Here is a 22,400-nt window from a genome sequence, read left to right as displayed (position 1 = left end):
TGTTCACTGTGGACTCTCTAGAACCTAGAATGATTACTGGCACATGACAGATACTCAGTAAATACTTGTTTAAATAGTTAATTAAGTGGATCTGGGCCATGATCCTAAGTTGGGAGGAAGTGAAGATGCATGTGATAGTCGAGTCAGGATCAAAAATTATTTCCACTTACTTGACAAATAGGCCAAATTTGACACCATGAAGGTACATTTAAATCCCTGTAGTCCAAGCAAAAAGCCAACTCTATAGACAAAAGATGAGGAGCATACCATGGGAAAACCTAAAGGTTATATTGACTGTGGTTTCAAAATCCAATCGCAGGTATGTGTTTTTGAAGCAAAAGCTTATGGTCATGTGAATAGATGCATAGGACACAGATCATGGTAGATATTCGTTTTACTCTAATCTTTGCTGTTCAAACAGCGGTGAGAGAATTGGATTCACCTCAGGGCCTAATGCCTAAAGAGATTTAGATAACAAGCCTCATTTGGAAGAGAGCCACCTCAGGTGGCAGCATATCATGGGAGAAATTTCCATAGGATCTGGCCATTCTTTTCAGCAGGAAAAACTCAGGGGAGACCTAACTAGTTTCTTTAGCTATTTGACAAGCCATTCTGTGAAAGAGGGAACATTCTATATTACTTCAGTTGGCAGAACTGAGACCAGTGGGAAGTTCCAAGACATATTTCAGATAAGGATAAGGAAGACGTGCACACTGGTGAGAGATACGCAGGCATGGAGCAGTAACTCCTGGAGTCAGTGAGCCTCCCGTCCCCAGGGATACAGCAGGGCTGGCAGAGAATAATTGATAAGGGGATTCAGAACGGCATCAATTCAGGTCCTCCATTCACAGATGCCACGATGAAACCAGATATACCAAAGACTTACTGGGAAAGTGGGGTGAAGGCCAGAGGAGGCTGGGAGAGCTATCAGACCACAATGAAGATCTGATCCCTCTAAAGGAGAGAGAGGCAAGGAAGAAGGATTGAGTGGGAAGAGCTTTAGACAGACATGAGTTGCAGGGAAGTGTTGGGAAGTCCAATGGGGCGTGTTTGAGCATAAGTCACCCACCGGAAGAGTGAAGAAGGGACCTGCCATAGCATCCCCACCACTTTCAGTCACTGGGTGGGAGCAGCGTGTGGGAAACCGCTCCACTTGGATGCAGTGATGTATCTCAGAATGCTGCAGCTGGGGCCGTTAGGCAGTTATGTTCCCAGGAGTAGGAGCTCTGAGGGGCCCATTTTCACAGACATCACAAGGTCTCTAATGGGAAGTGGGCAAAGTCCCAGAGGCACACTGTGATTCTAAGGGCTCATCACAGTACCTCCCACTCTGTGCTCTCTTGATGGCTCCCCCAGACTATGAGCATCTTCCTAATATCTTCCCTGCGTCGACCCTGCATCTCCCCTGCATCTCCACCTCACCCAGGCGCCTCATGCAGAAGGTGTCTGCTGAGAGTCCTAGGATCATGGAGAAATGGAGAATGAGGCCCTATGACCTGGCAGCTGTGCTCTGTAATTTCAGGTCCTAGAGGGGAATCTGTTTACTTAAATCCGGGACAGTAAATGTCACTCAGCCATGGTCCCCAGAGAAAGCCTTGTAAAGTTGAGTTCATTTGAAGAAGTGACCTTCATCACTGCAGAAGTGCCAGGACTAAACGGAACAGCCCCTAAACAGAGCGCAGACTGCAGCCTCATCCATTACCCGCTTCTTCCCTAGACAGACAGCGCTCATTTATTATTTCCAGACTGTTTTCATTTTACTTACACTGTGTGAAAAATGTTGAATTGGGAAATAAATAATATTCTTTTTAAACAGAGATTTCGGAAGCACTTCACAGATTTTGAAATTATTATTCTGTTTCCAAATGTTTGGTTTGTGTATCATTTCTTCATTTATATTTGTGAGCGCTCAATAGCAAATGTCCTCATTTGGAAGACTCTGACAGAAGTCGAAAAGAACTCTGTTGCTGGCCTGTATTCATATCTTTTGGAGAGATGCCACCTCTCTTCCTTTTGAAACACAGCAAAATCCTCCATGCAGTCTCAGAATGTTTGCTGGAATGCTCTTTTCCACTGCACAGCAATTCAGCACTGACCAGCTCGACTCTTTTGCTGATAGGCTATGCCTCCACATTCTCTTCTCTGAGATGGCTCACCCCGTTATTGCAAGGCTGAGGCTCCCTCAACACCACCTGCTCAAAAACAGTCCATCGCTCTTCGTGATCCACTGCCTGCAGCATAGATTTGTCCTGCTGGTCACGCCCTTCGCGCCTGACTCTGGCTCTGTCAGTTCATACTGTTCTCCTGTGGTTTTTCCAGCCATCTCTTGTTTTGGTCAAACCTTTCTTCTTGTTCACTCCAGTCCCTGCCCTCAAACATGTCTTCCTGTCCTAAACTGCTACCTTTTCTCTCCTTTGGTGCCCAAACTCCATTCATTCTGCAGAACCTTCAGGAAATTCTGTACATCCGGCTGAGCTGATGAGAAAGAAGAGGCGGAGTTCCAACCCAACAGTGTTTCTCTGCCTATTTATCTCTGAAAGACAGCCTTTCTCATATCATCAAGGGTCTCTTCATCTGCCCTATCTCTTCCTCTTTCTGCAGCCCCTTCCACGGTTCCCATCATGCACCAGGTCAGTGCCACCATGAGGAGCATGACATTGTCATGGCCACAGCCAGAGCAACCCAACGGCATCATCCTGGACTATGAGATCCGGTACTATGAGAAGGTAAGCCAGCCCCGCCTGCAGGCTTGCAAGATCTAGGGCCAGCCACTGTTGTGTGGGTGGTAGCCAGCTGAGGGGATACAGGCTGGAGGGAGCCCTGATGCGGGGAGGAATCTGGTGACAGAGGCCAGAGGCTCCCTGAGAGCACAACCTGGCTCTGCCCCAGCAAAGGTCTCCGGCGCCCAGGTGCTTTTTGCACCAACTCAGGAGAGAGCCTTCCAACACCCCACCCCACTGTCTGGACCACTCACTGGGCTGTCATGGATGGGCAGGACCAATTCCATTCTCCCAGTCACGAACTTGCTACGTGTGTTTGCTGGGCTACAAACTCACCAGTGTCCCCTGAACTTTCTGAAGATTTCGTGACTTTGTAAATTAGTGTTTTTCAAAGTTTTTGATCATGTACCTCCAATATAAGATCTTTTATTTATAAATCATGTGCATGTATGTACTGACGTATGTATGAAGGTTTAAAATATCTAAGTGGAAATGAAGAAACGAGAGCTAGAAATTAATAGAAATAGAAGTTTGTACGTTATCTTCTTTGACTGTTCTCTTGTAGCTGTTGCTGGGGACTATAACAGGGCATGTTCTGCCAAGAAAAGAGAAATGGTGCCCTGTGGTATTGACCCTTGGCCTATCTGTGGGGGAAGCAGGGCTTTTCCTCCCACCACGGTGAACTGTAACACTTGCAACATCTCAGGAAAATACAGTATTTCTTATATACTGACCCAATACAGTATTTGTGCAAACACCATTTATTCATTTATATTTGTTTGGCAAGTTTTTTTTTTTTTTTTGAGTACCTGCTATTTGGCAAGTACTATTCTAGGATATACTAGTGATCAAACAAGGATTCCTGCCCTCAAGAAGCTTATTTTCTAATGCAAGTAGACATAAAATGAATAATGAACATAATGAACAAGGGTATCATACAGTATGTTAGAAAATGAGGATTGTAAAGTGGGGGAAGTAGATCAGGGTAAATGGGATCAGAATGGTCAGGTTTGGGGGAGGAGTAGTTGGAAAAATAAATAGAATGGTAAAAGTGGGGCTTTTGGAGAAGCTAAGTTCTAAGTAAAGACCTGAAGGAGGAAAGGGTGTTATATAGCAGACAATGTGGGAGATAGAGAGCCTACATAAAGGCCCTGCAGCCAGATAATGAATGCTGGTTCAAGGAGCAGGAAGGGACCAGCATGACTGGAGTGATATGAGCAACTGGGAAACAGTAGTCGGGGAGAGGTAATCCGAGCAGGTGCTCACATTGGGCTGTAAGAACCTGAGCATTTCCACAAATGAGATCGGGATCCATAGCAGGTTTGGAGCAGAAGGGAAACAGAATCTGACTTACATTTTAAAAGGATCATTCAAGCGTTTCCACTGAAAATAGACCTGCTAGATTATAATAATCTAAGACAAAGATGGGGGACAAAGCCAAAGCCAACAGGATTTCCAACAGGTTGGATTTTCAATTGGGAGTGTTTGGGCCTGAGTCACTAGGATGGCTGAGAACGGGATCACTCGTGGCTGGAGCACATCTGGGCTGAGGGAAGGGACCATTCAGCTTCGTGTCTAAAATGCCTCTGAGATAGCCAAGTGGAGATGTGCAACAGGCAGCTACATATGCACATTTGGAGTTCAGAGGAGTGGACTGGGCTAGAGATGACCATTTGGAAGTTGTCAGTGTGTAGAAGACCTGAGCCCAGGTGAGACTGTCCAGTGGGTCAGTGGAGATAAGAAGAGGTTCTAGGATGAAGACTTGCAGACTCCAACATGGAGGCATTGTTGAAATGGAGCATGACTGCATTGGGAAGAGAGCCTTCATTTCCAGAGCTGTTCTTAACTGACAACCACACAGCTGTGGTCCCATTACTGAACCACTTACTCTAGGTCAGTTTTCACATTTGTAAAATTCACCAGTTTACCTCCCTGAAAGCAGAAGGCCAGATAGATCACCGATCTAGCCAGCAAGGAGGTGTGCCCTTCAGCTGTTATAGCCGAATTTGCAAGCAAGGTGAGAGTTAGGCAGCTATTTACTCATTTAGAGGATTCTGAATTTCACAGACAGTTGATTCTGATAATTCAGGGAACTGGGGGTAATTCACATGATCTGGATTCATAAGCCACCATTATTTTCATTCAGCTTTGAACTGAGAGTGTTTATTTGCTAGATTTTTTTTTTTTTATCATTTAATGAAGTGAATGTTGGACAAATCCAAAAAATTTTTTGACCAATCTGGACCTATCGATTTCATGACCTCATTTCATCACCAAAGTTGACCTGGACCAAATTCAGATTGACCTAGACTTAGTTCTGTTGACCTTCTTCAATAGAATATCATGCTTGGCCATCTATGGTGTGATGTCAGTCACCAGTAATGTCACACCCAGTCCTCTCCTCATACACACATGAACTTGAGCCTTGTAGCCCATCTCACATAAATAATAATTTCTTCTTTGTGTGCCCCTGTTGGGTGCCAGAGACTTTCTAAACAATCTCTGCCCCTCACAGCCCAGTATGGTAAATATTAATAACATTGTCTTAGGTAAAGAAACAAATACACAAAGAAGTTCAAAAAAACAAGGCCAACTTACTCAGATCACACAGCTAGAAAGGGAATCTAGCCTGGGTTCTTTGTCCTGTAGCCTGTGGTGGTGCTGGGAAGGGGTGGGATGTATGGGAGACCACCTGCCCTTCTCCTCTCCCACTGTGCCAAGGGCAGTCACCAAAGGAGGGGGTGAAAGCCTCAGAACTGAAACCATGAGGCTCAGGCCTCTGTCCCCCAGCTCCTCATCCCCCAACCCACGCCCAACTCCTCCACAGCCTTTCCCTGTCCATGCAAGCCTCCCCACTAAACAAACTGCAATTAACTTCGATTTCTGATGCTATGAAGGAGGCTTATTCTCCCATTATAGATCCCATCCCAACTTCTCAATAGTTTATGCTGATTATTAACAGAACACATGCACTGCAGTTCAATGCCAGAGGGGGCTTCCATACCTCAGTGAGGCAGACCATTGTCCCAGAGGATAGAATGCTTTCCTGAAAGAGAAGATTCTTTGCCCAAGCCTTGGTTACCATTCATTATATTATGATAGAATTCTCACTTGCTTATAAAGTGCTCAAATATAAAATCCATTACATTGCCTTGACCATTTATAATTTCTAAAGAAAGGATATTATCTTATGAGGGTGTTTTGAAATAATAATCACAATGACAATAATTCATCACATATTGAGTGCCAGTTATATGCCAGATATTCACAGATACATTAGTTCTGATCCTCAAAAGAAATGAAAGATACTTGAAAGTTGAGTATAACCAATTTATGGATGATAGAACTAAGTCACAGAAAGGTCAAATGATCTACCCTTAACCTCACAGGCCACAGCTAGGGAACCACAGAATTGGAACTGTAGATATTTTTATTGTATTTCAGTATATTTCTGAGCTCAATGAAAGACTGGATGCAATGTTGATGCTGCTCAAAATTAGTGTGGCCTTGGAAATAAGACAGTGTATCTTAATTTTCAATCCAAATACTTGTAGCCAGAATCATTTGCCTGCCTGTTCCACAGGGGTGTGGAATCCTGGTCTTTAGAAGATGCAAACAGAACTCAGCCCAGTAGATGTCCTGGATTCAATCCAAAGAAATAGAACTCATCATTCCTCCTTCCCTTGCCACTTCTTCTAAACTGGGAATCAGCATCATTTTTCTGTGAGGACCAGCTAGTGAATATTTTAGGCTTACAGGCCATAGTCTCTATTGCAACTACTCAACTGTGCCTTTATAGCACAGCCATGGGCAGTAGATAGATGACAATAGAATATGGGCATGGCTGGGATCCAATAAAACTTTATTTGCAAAAACAGGTAGTTTGTCATAGGCTGTAGTTTTCCAGGTCTGGGTCTGCCACTCCGCATCAGTCTCTTGGTTTTGCTTGGGACACCTGTCACCTTCAGTACTGTGAGTGGAATCAATGAGGCTTTCGGCTCCTCCAATAGCTCATTAATAGAGAGCTCAGATGCCATCAAGCTGATGACACTCCCAGGGCTTCTCCCATGATCATCTTCTTCCCCATTTTAATATGCTTCCATTCATCATTCTCTCTTGTTTACTGTCTTGTAGCACTTTTCACTCCTGACGTCAGTGCTTATAGGCAAACCAAGGGATAACGTCTACAGCTGCTCTTGGCTGTCTTAATGATTAAGCATTTAGACCTGGACTTGCTCTCATATTAACTAGGTGAGGACAGACTGCTTTAGGCCTTAGCTATTTCTACCCTTCAAATTTATTTCCACCCTTCATTTTCTCACAGGAACCCACTCAGACCTTGGCAATATCTTATGCTCCATCCATGGGTTCAAATTACTGGTCCAAAGTGGACTGTTGGTTTATTCATTTAGCACTGAGGTGTTGGGCACCCAGGCAAGGCGAGCCCCCTGCTACATGTTAGGGATGGAGAAACAAGATGTGGTCTCTGCCCTCAACAGCTGCAGCATCTGTCCCCCTCACACTTCCAAAATCATAAGCAACCAAAGAAAGAAGAAGAAAAGGAAAAGCAACTCTGCTCTTCACTCTTATCTGCCTGAGGTTGATGAACGGTTTTGAGAGAACAAGGACTGATACTCATTTTAATCACTGAACTTCTTGAAGGATGTGTGGACAATAACGTGATTATGGGTTCTCGCCATCCAAATGCCAATACACCAGCACACATTTTTCAGGAAAAGAGCTGCCCAGGAGATGTTTCACATATTTCAAGCAGTGCACGCTTGCATCCCATACAATAAAATCAGAGAATTCAGGCAGCTGCCTAGATTTTGGAGCAATGGGATTTTGTCCTAATTTGCAAGGACCATGTTTTCATAGTTTCAGACCGTGTTTTCAGTGTGTCAAGATAGTAATGATGAAAGTTTTAGATGGCATCCCTTCTAGAGTGGACAGCCTTCTTTTTTGCTGAATTCCTTATTGGAGGTGGAGTGGGGTTAGGAATCCACCTGCTTTTTATTATTTTATTTTATTTATTTATTTATGTTAATTTTTATTTTTACTTTATTTTACTTTACAATACTGTATTGGTTTTGCCATGCATTGACATGCTTTTTAAATAGATCAAATGATGTATGGCTAAATGATGTAAGTCACTCATCACCAACCCCATGCCACTTATCCTCCAGAGAGTCCCAGTTACTTGCAGGTGCCTAATCTCCTTTCAGCCCCACCTTTGCATATTTTATTCTGTTCTCAAAGGATAGTCTGTTCAGTTCTTACTCTCCTCACTCATCCATGGGGCTAATTTCTTTCATCTTTCAGGACTCACTCATGCCACCCTTTCTCTGAGTCCCTCCCAACCACCTTATCAGTCTGGGCTCGGGCGGCCCTCTATTGCACCCTCATAACCCCGTGAGCTGCCCTCTGTGCCATCACTCACTCAGCACTGCAGCTTTCAGCCCCACCCCACAAGATGTTGTGTACCCAAAGGCAGGGACCATGGCTTGATACCTGCAGCCCTTGGTAGCAGGCACCACATGGTAATGTGTTGTCATGGTGACCATCTGGCCAAATGAATGAATGATCGCATATCAGGTCATCTCTGCCCTTGCACAGTAGACGTCTACATATTTTAAGATGATGGTAATTTCTTATCGCTGTACTGTATTCTTTTGTCCCGGTTCAACTCCCAACATTTCTTCTGTCCTTTGACTAAGGATGTGGCTCACAGACCACACTGGTCAAAAACTTTCCCCTCATTTACCACCCTGCCTCTTGAACTGCTATGCGTGGAACTCGTCACAGTGCCCTAGATCTTCACGTGGGACTTGGGGGCTTCCTTCCTGGTGACCTAAGATCTTCATTTTGTTCTAAGACTCACAGTGCAAACTAGGGGCAGACCTAGACTCTGAACAGCTGCCATCTCCATGATGATCACATGGAAATGATTAGAGATGAGCTGGTGCATGCGGGCGAGGTAGAAAGATGATGGGCAGCAGTGGAGAGAGTCCTTGGGCTGGAACAGTGAGGGGCACTTTCCTGGAAGAGGAGATCTTGAGGGGTGTAGGCTTAAGGAAACCGGAAAATGCAGAGGAGCCCCTGGAGAGAGGCATTTCAGATTGGGAAAACAACCTAAGCAAAGGTCTGGAGGCCAGGGCTATGGTACCCAGAGAAGCAGCAAGGTGGTGGCTCAGGGGGATGTGAGAGATTGGAGTTGACTTCATTGTGAAAGGCCTCTGGACTGAGAGTTAGGAGTTTTGTCTATCTGATAATAGCTTTAGGGAGTCAGAGATCTTTTTTACAAAAGAACCTTGGATTGGGTAGGAAGAGAGTGGCAGAAAAGATCGGAAGCTACAAAAGTTCAGGCCAAACCATATGTTACACAAGATCAGCAGCGAAGAGAGCACAAGCAAGGACACAGCGAGGCACTCATGATGGGTGGGAGAGTCAGAAGGAAGAAAGACACAGCAGGTCTGTGAGCACCAGAGGATACCCATGTATCCTACCCATGTGCAGGTGACAGGGACTGTAGAGGGCCAGGCAGAGGGTGCTGAAGAGAACAGCGCACAGAGAGTGGGACTGACCCCCTAAACAGTGGGAGGGGTGAGGGCAGAGGCCATGTTCTCCAGGGAGAAGGGGCATGCCCTCCCTAGATGCTGATGGGGAGGAACTCGGACAGTGGGCACCCAGACAGACACATGCCAAGATGAAAGCAGAAGCAGGTGTGGGAGGTAGTCCAGCTTCAAGTTTTTAGCTCGGTCTCAAGCTTTTTAGCAGAGCAAACACAAAGTCATTTGTCTACGGACTTGAGGTCTCTTAAGGTGTGATCTAGAACAGCCATTGTGAGGAGTGACCAGGAGAGGAAAGACCAGGGCTCGGCAGAAGCAATGCAAAGAGAGGCAGGCAGGTGCAGATGTGGCCGTTTGCTTCTGCTGAGGTCAGGGATGAGAGGGGGTGTGCAAAGCTGCAAGTGCTTTGTAATTCTGTCTCTCATCCCTGGAGGGGAAGGAGTAGAAAACAACTGTCCTTGCCAGGCCCTGAGAGCTCAGCCATTTCCTCAGACCTCTCTAAAGACCATCACCACCCCACAGTCCAGAGTGCGTTTATTATTCTTTAGGTCCAGCCCAGTCTGTGGGGTTTCGAGGGATGGCCTGGGGCTCTGGACACCTTTTAGCAGATCTGAAGGACCCAGAACCGAGGGGCCCACGTGCTCAGGAGCAGGCTGCCAACCCATTTCCCTTGCTCTCCTGCAGGAACACAATGAGTTCAACTCCTCCATGGCCAGGAGCCAGACCAACACCGCGCGGATTGACGGCCTGCGGCCCGGCATGGTGTACGTGGTACAGGTGCGCGCCCGCACCGTGGCCGGCTATGGAAAGTTCAGCGGCAAGATGTGCTTCCAGACCTTGACGGACGGTAAGGGGCAGGCAGGTGACCTGGGATCAGGGCAGGCAGAAGAGGGAGAAGAAGCCCCCAGGAGGCAGTGGTCACAGCCGAAATGCCAGCTGCTAACTGGATTCCAGTGGAATTGCCTCATTTGCCCCCAGGAGGACCCGCATTCACTAGGCAGAGCATCTGTCTGAAGCCTGGCCGGGTTTTCGACATCTAGTGGGTTTTCTTCGCAGGTCTCTGTACCGCGCACGCGCAGAGCCTCCCGCATGCATGCCTGCGTCTGCAGAGCAGTGAGCCCAACGCAAAATGAAAGGACATGCTCTTCTGGGATTCTGTGTTGTTTCAACCTCACTCCCACTTCACTCCTCTGCTCTCGGGGCTGGGAGCTGAGTGCACAGCCTCACTGCATGAGTCAAGGGCTCCTGGAAGAAAACAGAGGGACGCACTGGGGAGTGGCTGTCCCACACGCCTCAGAGTATTTAAAACAGCTTCACACGTGACCCCCAGGAGGTCCAGCTGAGGTGTCTCCGGAGAGAACAGCCACTGCTTTCCAAGCTGTCTCCAAGGCTAGACGATCTTGTCCCTGAAAATACTTCCACCTTTGGGCTTTATTAGTTCCCTGTTGCCACAGTCTCTGCTACTCCTCTGAGATCACCCCCTTTAGTTGTTATGAAAATTCTGTTTCCCTGTAACCTCAGACTTGTGCATGGGTGTCTATTTCGTTAGCTACTTTCCATAGTGTATGTACTCATTTATCTACTACCCATCTATATTTATTCATTGATGAGCTGTTTCCTGGTAGCTCCCAAGTGTCAATCTATTCTCAGCCTCTCAAATAGAAAGGCTTTAATTTTTTCCTTTATTACTTAAATTATACAGAAAATACTCTGCCCTTGGAAAACATTTTATTTTAGGCCAACAATCTCTGTAAAGTCATTGGAAAGATTTAAAAATCAAGTGATTTCATATAAAAATTGTAATACCCGTTTTATTTTGAAAAATTGTAAGAGAAGGCAATGCTGGTGAGCATCTTAGTGTGAGGACTTTGTCTTGAGACAGAGGCTTGCTGCCCCACGCAGGGCTTATCACTTCCCAGTGGTCTGTACCTGGATGCTTCAATGTGAGCTGTCTGGCCTCTGTAGGAGTAGAGTTTGCAGTCAGTTCTGAGTTTATTTTAGGTGAGTTTGGACTCATATTTTGAGGATGGTGAGTTAGGATAGAAAGGTGAGCCAGTTTATCCAGATTAATGATGCTGCTGGTGTGAAAAGAACGCAGTCCATCTTCAGTTCCTTAAGGACTCTGTTACCCTCTTTGTACCTTACTTCACATCTAGATTTATGGGCACTTTGGCATCAAGAGGTACACAGGATTAAAAGCCCAAAATTCAAAAAGCTGTGAGCACTGGTCTCTTGGCAATTCTGCTAGACAAATCAAGAAGTAACAAATTTCTCCCAAGAAGGCTATTCCTTTTACCTTTGGCAGTTAAGTTTTGTAAACCCAAGAGGAGCTGGATGTAAGAGAGTTCTGGTAAGTGGCCAAATTGGAGAGTATTTGTCTTAATGACTGAGGTTCACACATCAGTAATAATTATGTTCACTGACGCTTCAGGCCTCCCTGCAGCACAAAGGTGAGTCTGAAGTTTGTTAGCGATAGGGTCATTGGGTCGAGGAGGACCTGTGGGATCTCACCCAGGGTCAGTGGCCATGCTTTGGACTGGTGACCTCCACAAGGACAGAGCTGCTGTAGTTCTGGGCTGTACTTAGCTACAACCTGCTAACCTTTGACTTGGCTGCCTAATTTTTTAAAAACTGATTTATACAGCAGTTTAAATCAGTATATACAGTATATGTAGGTATAGTATATACTCTGTATCTATATGTTTGCCGAGTATCTACATGTTTGCCAAGCATTCTGGGTGATTACTATGCCCCAGTGTTTGAGAACCATCCTTCCACACTGTGGGTAAAGGAGACTTCTAAACCTAAGGATACTGGTTCTGGAAGCATCTAGAAATCAATTTGAAGGGCTAAAGGTCACATGGCTTAGGAACTTTTTAATTTACATGGACTCCTCCCTGTGGTTCCTTTTGTTTATTTTATTTTTGCAAAATTAACTCTTTTAAAAACACATGTTATAAAAAGTTCGCAGCAGAGGGAAACCAAAACTCTACCTTCACTCTTTAAAATGGATTTCTAGAGAGTGGGAGGCTTCTAGAACAATATCCTTGTCTCTGCAAGTCTCATCCTGTAGCCACAAAGTTGAACCATGGTTCCCAAATGTTAGGGTGCATAAAAGCCATGCTGAGTGCTTGGTAAACACACAGGTACCCTGCCTTTCACTCAGAGGTTCCGATTCATTAGATCTGAGGAGGGGCCTGGAAAAGGGTCTAACCGTTGGGCTTGAGCGATTCTGCAGAGCAGAAACCTGCAGAGCAGGGAACCTCAGAATGATGGCCGGCAGTGGGGGAAGGGAGTGCAGATAAAATACAGTTACATGTGAATTTCAGGTAAATAACAAATAATGTTTGTCTAAGTATCTCCCATGCAATATTTGGGTTAGATTAAAACCTTATTTGTTGTTTATGTGAAATTCACATGTAACTGATCATTCCATATTTTTATTCACTGTATCTGGCAACCCCAATTGTAATAGGACATAAATAGCTTGACCCCCATCTGCCTCAGCCCCGAAATTCTGTGATGGCTCCTTGACACCAAGTGAGAGAAGAACCACAATAATAACAATAGGCCCCTGGGCGGAGTGGTTTGTATGGATTAAGGAGAAGAGAATTTGTATTTGGGGCATCTGTGATACATCAGACACTGAAATATGTGTCACATGATTTAATTTAAAAATTTATTTTAACAGATAAAGAATCCGAGAGTCAAGGACTAGATGCTGTGTCTAAGATCACTAAGCTTACCCATGGTAAAGCCAGGGTTTGAGAGAGCTCTGTCCACCTCTGTGACCCACAGGCAGCCACTCTCCCATGTGTTTCTAACACTGGCGGAAGCCAGGACCCTATTCTTCTTGAGTGTGAGCTTGAGAGTTCTGGGCTATTTCTCGACGTGTCTTCATTCTCTGCAACACTGGATGTGGTACTGGGTGGCTGCAGATGCTCTTAAGCCTCTGCTCAGTGAATCTGTTGACTGGCTTCATCTCAGCAACTTTGTGTCTTAGAAGGTACTTCATCAGTGGTTTCCATATCCCCTGTTAGATGTATCCTTGGCATGGCTGACAGACCTTTGAGAGGCATTCTGAATGAGTGCAGGGAGACAGTTACCTTTGCCCTGGGGCTAATGTCATCAGCTCTTAGTTGTGAGGTCCTCTGTCACTGTTATCTTGCTTTTATTATTGACATTATTTGTTTGGGGTTGTTTTTGTGAGTGTGTTTTACTTAAAGATTACTCTTGGTTTGGGTCAGGCTTACAGCTCTGAAATATAGAAACTCTATCTATCACTCTGATGTCCTTGGTGGCATCCCTGAGTAGCAAGCAGCCCCATGCAGAGGGCAGACAGGAAGCTTCTAATACCTCTCTCTCTGCTAGATGATTACAAGTCTGAGCTGCGGGAGCAGCTGCCCCTGATCGCTGGCTCAGCAGCAGCTGGGGTGGTGTTTGTGGTGTCCCTGGTGGCCGTCTCCATCGTCTGCAGCAGGTAGGCCCCCTGGCCCCGCTCCTGCCCGCTCTCCCCAGACCCAGGAAGGCTGGCTCATGCACCCTCCCTGGTCATGTGGACGGAACAGGACCTGACCGTTCAGGGACACACCGTCAGGCTCACCAGTCATCACCCTTTCTCTGTCCATGGGCAGCCTAGAACTTTCCAGATCATTTATTTTCTCTGTGCTGGGGATAAATCCTCTGGAGGGGCTGAGCAAGGCTCTGAGCATTTGTCCCCCAACCTCATTTTCACCCACTCATTTAACCCCCCTACACACAATGATCTTTCTGGAGTGACAGTTACAAAATTGCATTTGACCCTCTGGAACATCCCACCCTGTGCCTCAACCCATTCTCTGGCTACAGAGCTGGGGCCTGGGCACAGGGTGCAGGTGGGCAGCAGGGAGCTAAGGAGGGAAAGAGGAGCTCTACGAGAGCGGGTCCTACAGGAGGTAGGAAGTCCTCGTGAATTTTTAATACTGCTGCTGCTGCTGCCTTGGGTGGTTAGCCTAGATTCAGCTGGCCCCTCCCGAGAAGTTCCACAGGGCAGCCAGAGTGCTAGCAGGCACCCTCCAGGGCCTCTCACCAAGCTCTGTAGAGACCCTGGCCCTGCCTGACCTCTGAAAGACCTTGGCTTGAAAGCGGAGCCCACTGTCCACGGAGATGGTCAAGCTAGAATGCTGGCCACAATAGGAATTCCGCTTAAGGGACAGCTGCAGTTCCCAACCCCAGGAGAAGCCCGGGTGAGCCCCCATCAGAACAGGGGGCCTGGGTGGAGGTCCTGGGAGCAGAATGGTGTGGATATACCCTGGCTAAGAGAGCTCCTCTCCCTTGTGTCCACAGGAAACGTGCTTACAGCAAAGAAGCTGTGTACAGTGATAAGCTCCAGCATTACAGCACGGGCCGAGGTGAGTAGAAAGCCTGAGCCACCCACCGCCTGAGCTCCGGAGTCAAGAGGCAAGTGCTTGGGGGCTCCTTGTAGGCAGACTGGCCCATCCCCACTGAGAGCCCCCTCCCAGCCACCAGTGCCCAGAGGCTGGGTCCTCAGGGACCAAGGCTGTCCACCCCATCTGTGTCCACCCATCATGGGCACTTATTGAATGCCTGGCAGGTAGATTATCTTCCTCATTGATAAGCCCATAGAGGACATGGAATGCAGGGAGATTGGGTTTAGCAAGTCAATGAATCCTGAAATCAGACTCAGTGGAAAAAGATGGAGGGTTCTCTATTAACATCTTCTGCCTTATCTTATCCAATGGGGCGGCTGGGGAATGTGTTAACCAAATTCACAGATAAGCCAGAGAACTTGAACGGAGGGAATTAAAAAGATAGCAGAGCCCAAGAGGCCAAAGTGTTGGGATATCTCCCAAGTGTTCTCTTTTAAGCAGTGCCTTTAAAAGTTTTTCACTCATTATCTACTCTCTTTTTTCAAAACCTACATATAATATTTTTATAACTGAAATTTCCCTTTACCAACTTGTGATGTTAAGTCCTGTGTCGGAATTCTTCTTTGATGTATGTCATAACAACACTGCAGGGTCTGCAGAGGTCCCCACTGGTCAGCTGGGTTATTTCCTGCATCCAGGAAGCAGAATGCTTAAATCCTTATAGCAGACATGCTGTTTCTAAATAACTCCTTTCAGATTCCATGGACACACTCAGAACCCTGCCCCGGCGCTGCGTGCTCTGCCCTCTCTGTCTCCGGCTTCCTCCGTGAGCTGCATCTCACCTCAGTGCTGCTGCGGCTGTACCAGCCCCCTTTCCCTGCTCTCTGGGTGGAGAGCATGGAAAACAGGCTGTGTCTACACACACCATAAGCAGGCCTTCTCTGGGTGGTTCTGGGAGTAGAAATGGCGTCCGAGGCGAAAGTTCTCACTCGAGGTGACCCCAGGCAAGAGAGTGATGCCGGGGTGCTCACATAGCAGGTTTGCCACGGAGGAGTTCGTGTTTGAGTGAGGGCAAGGCTGGTGCTGGCTGGGGCGATGCGGAGGTTGCTCTGTAGATATGGCTTTGTTCCCCAGGATTTTCACTCCAAGACCAAGAACCTACCAAGGGTCTGTAAAGGACTAAGCCCCTGGCACCTGGGCTGCTGTTGTAAGTCATGGTGGGGATGGGGCTGTGGCCTGGACACCGGCTGAGACCCCAAGGCTCTCTCAGAGTGGTCCAGCTCACAGCCATGTTCAGCAACACAAACTGGGGTCAGAGGAGGGAGACTGGGAGAGCAGCCCCCTTCTAAGGCTACAGGCACAGCTCCTGCAACACTCCAGGTCCATCTATCCCTCTTTCTTCCCCCCAGCAGGCCACCTGGGCCTCCATTTTAACCAGACGTCACTGGTTTTAGAGGGAAATCCTAATGCGTTCTCTCTCCTTTCCTTACATTCTGATTTTGCACCTCAAAGCAAAATCTTCAGATACTTTTACTTAACATAAACTGACGCATTTCCCTTCCAGGCAGGTCTTTAGCTTCCTAAGGACAGAGACTTTGATTTGTCTGTGATGGAGGTGTCCCCTCCAGGGTGCATCAGGATTACCTGGTGGGCTGTCTCCACCACCTCACCTCCCTGCCTCTGCCTCCTGGGGTTCTGACATCACCCCGCCTCCCTGCTCTGGGCTGATGCCTGGCCACTTTGAGAGCCACTATGCATCAGTTTCAGATTTGGCATCCTTTGAACTCTTTGGATGAAAGAAACATTTAAAGATGGCCGTGTCCACCTGAAAGCAGAGGACACAAAATTGGGTTCAAAAGGAGGAATGCCATTTTGAAAATTAAAGACGCCCAAAGTGAGAATGGGATACCCTAGGAGGGAGCCCCTCCTTTTAAAGGCACGCAAGTTAAATCTTATACTCTTCACTGGGGGTACAGAGAGTTCCCAGGCATCAAGCGGGGGTGCATCTTGCTGCCTTTTTGGCCTCTTCAGCCTCAGACCTGACTTTCTTCTCTGGAGAGGCTGGCTTCCCTGGGCTGCCACGTGTCACCCACATGCACAGATAGACTTCCAAAGTGCTCACAGCCTCCTTCTGGGGAATTCTCACCTCTAAGGCCACGAGAATCAAGCCTCCCTGGTTCTCAGGGTCCGCAGAAGACCCAACGCCCAGTCCTCAGTAGCAGAAACCACCGAGGATGGCTGAGGACACAGAGTTGACAAGCTGTGCAGTCTTCATCCCCAGGACTTGGGCACACAGAGTTCTTCCTGCACCAGAGTTCAGTCCCTCTGCTGCCTTAGAAGTCTGTCTTCTTTTAAAATCTGTTCTCCTTTTATAAATGCTCTTTCTTTCTATTAATAACCCCTTTCTTTTTACCCAGTCCCTGAAACCTGGCTTCTCTCCCGCACTCAGGTTCTCTGAACTCATAGCCTCACGCACTGAATTGCATCAGTGCATTTTCTCCCATGGACATCCGTCACTCTGACTAACGCTATTACTGTTGGAGAACCAGCCAAAGGGATGTGGAGCTGGGGAAGACACAGCACACACATAGCAGAAGAGGAAACTCAAGGCTCTGATGGAGGACAGACCTGGCCCGAGATGGGGGAGGGTAGGAATAATTAGTTATGGAAAGCTTACCCAGTGCCATGCAGGGGGAACTTTATTCTGGTAGCTCATTTCAACTCCTCCAACCCTGACTACCACTCTAGGTGGCAGGCATTAATCTAGGGAGGTTCCATGACTTTGCCAGGTCTCGCAGCTCATGGGTGGCAGAGACAGACCTTGCGTTCTCTAAACCTGGCTTCAGAGCCCGTCATCTCTCCATATTGCAGAGGCTCAAGGTGGCTGGAGGTCAGGAGCAAGTCAAAACATGAGGACCACTCTCAGGAGTCCTAGATGGTGGTTTGTTGGCTCCTCCTCTGGGTCCCACTGCAGGAGGCAGAAAGGCGGATGCACTTGATCTGAAAGTGTGCACACAACCATTCCTGGGCTACCTATATGCATGCACCTCACTGTGGGGACGTGGATGCTAACCTGGACATCTCAGCGCTTCCTGCCCTGGAAGGGACAAGAAACCTGCAGCAGCTCCCCAGCCTCACTCATCAGTACCCAGGAAGGCCCCTGCCTGTCTTCCCTGTAGGCAGGGCACACACAGGGCTTCAAACAGAGTCTGCTGGCATCTGTCCTCCCAGACCTGCCCTTCAAGCTGATGCAAAGGCTGAAGGAGACATAATAGAAGTATTGGCAAATGTAATGGCTTTTCTAGACTGTGGAGATGCAACAGATCTTAGCAATTTGAGAATACCAAGTGCTTTCCAGGGCAGGCTCTGAGCCTGCAGCACAGAGAATGTGCTTGTAAAGGAGGATTTGACTGGGTGAGAGTGACTAGAGGGAAGGCAGGAAGGGAAGAGAAAGTGCATGGATATGGTACCAGATGCTGGGCTGAAGAGCCTGGGAGCCTGTGGTTCATGTTCAAGGGTGAGTGGGTAAGTGCGGGTTTCCCATGTCTAGAAAGAGGCAGACAGATGGTAAGTTCTTATGGTTTTCACGGGACAGTCCTCAGAAGGTGCTGGCTGACTAAAAACTGGCTGGATGGGATGATCCAGGTGGGCTTGGGAATCTATCTTTAGAAAAGTTCCAGTTGATGCTACATTTGGGAAATGTTACCAGGTAATTATAAGGCTTGGATAACTACACACTGGATGGTAGTTAACACTGCACTGAATTCTAAGATGGATGGAGTGAGCAGAAGTGGGGAGAGAAGGTGAGGACTTGGGAAGGGGTCAAGGGTTTTCAAAAAGAAGCACTAACAGAATCATCTCCGTGTTAACAGGCAACTGCAGTTATCATCACAGAGTTATTTTTCTTAAACTTTGAGAAATTTTGAAAACAAATGAGATATGTATCCCAAATAAAAGACTGGCACACATTAATTTCCACACAGGACAAGAGGACTGAACATAGGGACCTCAGAACATAAGTGTGAGCTCAATCCCTGCCAAACACCCGAGAAACTGGGAAGCAGATGCCTTCAGGGCATTTAAAACTAAGTTCAGTGATCATTGGGGATTATTAAGGAGTAAATACAGGATTATTTTAAAAGTTATTATTAAGAAAAGTTATATAGGCTTCCCTCATACCTCAGTGCGTAAAAAATCTGCCTGCAATGTAGGAGACCCAGGTTCGATTCCTGGGTCGGGAAGATCCCCTGGAGAAGGAAATGGCAACTCATTCCAACTTCTCCTGTTCTTGCGTGGAAAACACCATGGACAGAGAATCCCTGGCAGGTTACAGTCCATGGGGTCACAAGGGTCAGCACAACTTCGTGACTAAACCACCACCGTGGGGCCCTCATCTCATTTACTAGGGCTGTACATTTGCAAGACATTGCATATTTTGGCAAAATATTTGATGGTCTCCTAAGGGGAAGAAGCATGGTGAAGTGGGTACAGAGCTGGTCTTCATACAGAAAGAAAGTAGGTTAGTGAGTCTGTCAGCCAGGGAGGGAGTCATCCGTTTTATCTTAGTCCTTGTCCAATTCGATCTCTTGCTTGTTTGATTGTTTTTTTTTTTTTTTAAAATCATAGTCAGGTGCACACCTAGGGATGCTTATCAAGTTTGTAGGTAACAGTTGGGAGGTATACGTAACACCACAAAAGATAGAATCAAAATTCAGAACTATCCAACAGCTCTGAATGCTAATTTGAAATCTGCAAGACAAAATGTTAGAGGGATAAATCTAGAAGCTAGTGTTGGTTAAAACAAAAATAAAGCAGTAAGAAAAGGAGGAGACCTGACTTGCTATCTGTTTGTATGAGAAAGTTTGGGTATTTACTTGATCACATGCTTAGTAGGAGTGATAAAAAACTAGTAAAAAAAGGCTAAGCACTGCCACTAAAGCAGGAAAATACTGCCAAAAGCCTCCACCTTGAGCACTGACTGTATTAAGCACAGTAACTAATTTAATCCTCATAACCATCCCATGAAGTAGATTTCACATGTGAGGAAACAGCCTCAGAAAAATCCAGAAGCCTGTCCAGAGTCTTGGAGTTACTGATTTGCAACATAAAGTTTTAAACTCAAGTCTATCTGACTCTGTGGTCAAGATTAAAGTTTGGATCAGAGGAGGTAATACATATGGACATGCTGTCCTCTGCACTGGTGAGAAACATCTAAAGGGATGTTCTTGGTTCTGGGGACCCCATGTCAAGAAGGATATTGTTAACAAAGTAGCCGGCCCATGGAGGGTGCCAAGTCGCGACCGTAGAGACACCAACTGATTTGGTGCTGGGGAAATGCAGGCAGTTTTTTTTTTTTTTTTCCTGCTGCTCAGTCATATCCAGCTCTTTGTGACCCCATGGACTATAGCACGCCAGACTTCCCTGTCCTTCACTGTCTCCTGGAGTTTGCTCAAACTCATGTCCATTGAGACAGTGATGCCATCCAACCATCTCATCCTCTGTCACCCTCTTCTCCTCTTGCCCTCAATCTTTCCTAGTGTCAGGATCTTTTCCAATAAGTCGGCTCTCCGCATCAGGTAGTCAAAGTATTGGGGCTTCAGCATCAGCATCAGTCCTTCCAATGAATATTCAGGGTTAATTTCCTTTAAGATTGACTGGTTTGATCTCCTCACTGTCCAGGGGACTCTCAAGAGTCTTCTCCAGCACCACAGTTCAAAAGCATCAATTCTTTGATGTTCAGCCTTCTTTATGGTCCAACTGTCACATCCAGGGAGGGACCTGGGGGTCATCACCAAGCATGACACCATCATGGCAAAGGAAAGGTGACACTGTTGTGCTTTGTGAAGATAAACGGAACCATCAGTGAGAGATCCAAGTAGGCCAGATTTGATTCAGTGTAAGAACAGCCCCCCAAACTGGAACTGTCCTTGCAGAGACAGGCTGCTTTGTGGAGAAGGGGTGAGCTCTCTGCTCTCGCAGACACAGATTTCAGTAAAAGATGCTGTAGAGCGGAGTTCTGCTTTAGGTAAGATACTGGACTTGATTCATCCCAGAAGCACATCTGGCTCCAAGATTTCCTCTAGCTCCATCTTTCTTAACTCTGGGTGGGAGGGATTTCCCAACTGTGCAGACCACAGCGTCCAGTGTGCTGGGAATCACCTTGGACACCAGGGTGAAGGTCAGGTATACCTGTAGGAGGGAGACAGACTAGGCATTTGGCTGCCTCTCCTGGAGGTACCTGAACAGGAGTAAATGAGGGCCTATGGGAAGAGGAGGAAAGGCCCCCAGGTGCAAAAGGTGGCTGAGTGTTCAGTGGGTGCTTATTAAATGCCAAATAAATTTAATGAGCTGGCTTCACCCATGTGGCTGCTGTTGGCTCTAAGCCAGAGCTCTAGAAACTAGGTTAACTCTTTGAGTCCCCAGCTCCTGGGCTGCTGCCCTCAGGTTCCTGACAGGACTTCAGTGGCCCAGAGACAGGGGGCCTTGTCTGGAAGGACATTCCTGTCTTAATCATTGATACCCAAGAAGTAGAGAGATGTTAAACTGTTTTTCCTGAAATACCTTTCTCTGTCAAGAAGTAAGTAGCCTGTGATCGATTTTTTTTTTTTCTCCTAGAGACACATATTAGGCTGTGACTGTGTTTTTAAGGACAAATCTTGAAATGTGGTAAAGCCTCCAAACAGAAGGTTGAATGAAGAGCCTCCTCAGACTCGGTGTTTTTCCCCCCAGGCTTGTTGCCCACCCTGAGGCTCCCCGTCTTGGATTCTTCCTCTAACCTTGGCTGGGTACCCATGACCTCCATTCTTTCATGGAAAAAGACATCCACCCATTTTCCTGGCCTTGGTCCCAAGAAGCAGGTGGAGCGAAGTGTTTCTAGTGCCCGTCCACCTTTCCTGGTCTAGGAACCTGCCCAGTGCTTAGCCTTTCATACCAATAGCTTCGGCTGTCACTCACATGTCCCCCACGTCCACCACTCCACATCCAGTCTTGCAGCTCTGTTTCTATTCTGAGTTTTCAGACTGACTTCTAGGCACCCGTATGTTTCATCCATGCATTCAAAGTCTAAAACCATGTGTGCAAACTTCCTGGACAATCAAGTTTCCTTCCGAAAGTGTATCACGTAGTTAATAGTACCACTTGATTCTGGAAATCTTGACATTAATTCAGATTCTTCTGGTCCTTCCTTCATTCCTCATCTTTAATTGCTCACCAAGTGCTGTCAGATTTTCCTTTGAAATTTCTCTTGCTTTTTCTGCTGTTGTCGCTGTGAGGCTAAAAACTGTTATCTTGCACCTTAATTACTGCAACAACCTCAGAGCTGTTTTCTCAGCCTCCAGCCCCTTCCTCCTAACAATGAATGGGAGTGGTGAGGGCTGCCAGCCAAATGAACTCCCCGATGTCTTGTTCTCAGCACATCCCTCCCCTGCTGCTGGCACAGTGTCAGCTCTGTGTGTCCAGTGGCAGCAATCGGATGCCTTTGATGGTAGTCAAGGCCCTCCCACTAGTGTATCAGCAGTGTTCCACCTTGGACCTGACTTCCTTCCACACTCTCCTCACTCATGCAACAGCAGGTATCACTCTGAGCTATGCTGTGTGACACTCCAAGCTTGTCCCTCATCAGTGAAGGACCAAGTGACCTGTCCTTTCTGGTCTCTGACTCTGAGACTGGCATCCACAGTCTTCTGCCTTTTCTGGTTTCTGCCACATTTTCGGCTCATTTCCAGTTGTGGGCTCCTGACTCT

The 22,400-nt window shown here is 46.9% G+C and overlaps 1 protein-coding gene across 1 annotated transcript in view; it reads left to right on the top strand.

Annotated features, from left to right (window-relative positions):
* EPHB1 (EPH receptor B1) overlaps window positions 1-22,400 on the top strand; it is a 457,018-nt gene that overhangs the window by 350,414 nt on the left and 84,204 nt on the right. Inside the window, exons 6-9 of the mRNA XM_027960197.2 lie at window positions 2,602-2,726; window positions 9,974-10,136; window positions 13,661-13,769; window positions 14,615-14,679. Coding sequence (XP_027815998.2) covers window positions 2,602-2,726; window positions 9,974-10,136; window positions 13,661-13,769; window positions 14,615-14,679 — 462 coding nt within the window. The remainder of the gene's footprint in view (window positions 1-2,601; window positions 2,727-9,973; window positions 10,137-13,660; window positions 13,770-14,614; window positions 14,680-22,400) is intronic.

The sequence above is a fragment of the Ovis aries genome, chromosome 1 (assembly GCF_016772045.2).
Source record: "Ovis aries strain OAR_USU_Benz2616 breed Rambouillet chromosome 1, ARS-UI_Ramb_v3.0, whole genome shotgun sequence".
Classification (NCBI taxonomy): Eukaryota; Metazoa; Chordata; class Mammalia; order Artiodactyla; family Bovidae; genus Ovis; species Ovis aries.
Note: the sequence above shows the minus strand (reverse complement) of the source record. Positions and strands in the feature narration are given on the sequence as shown.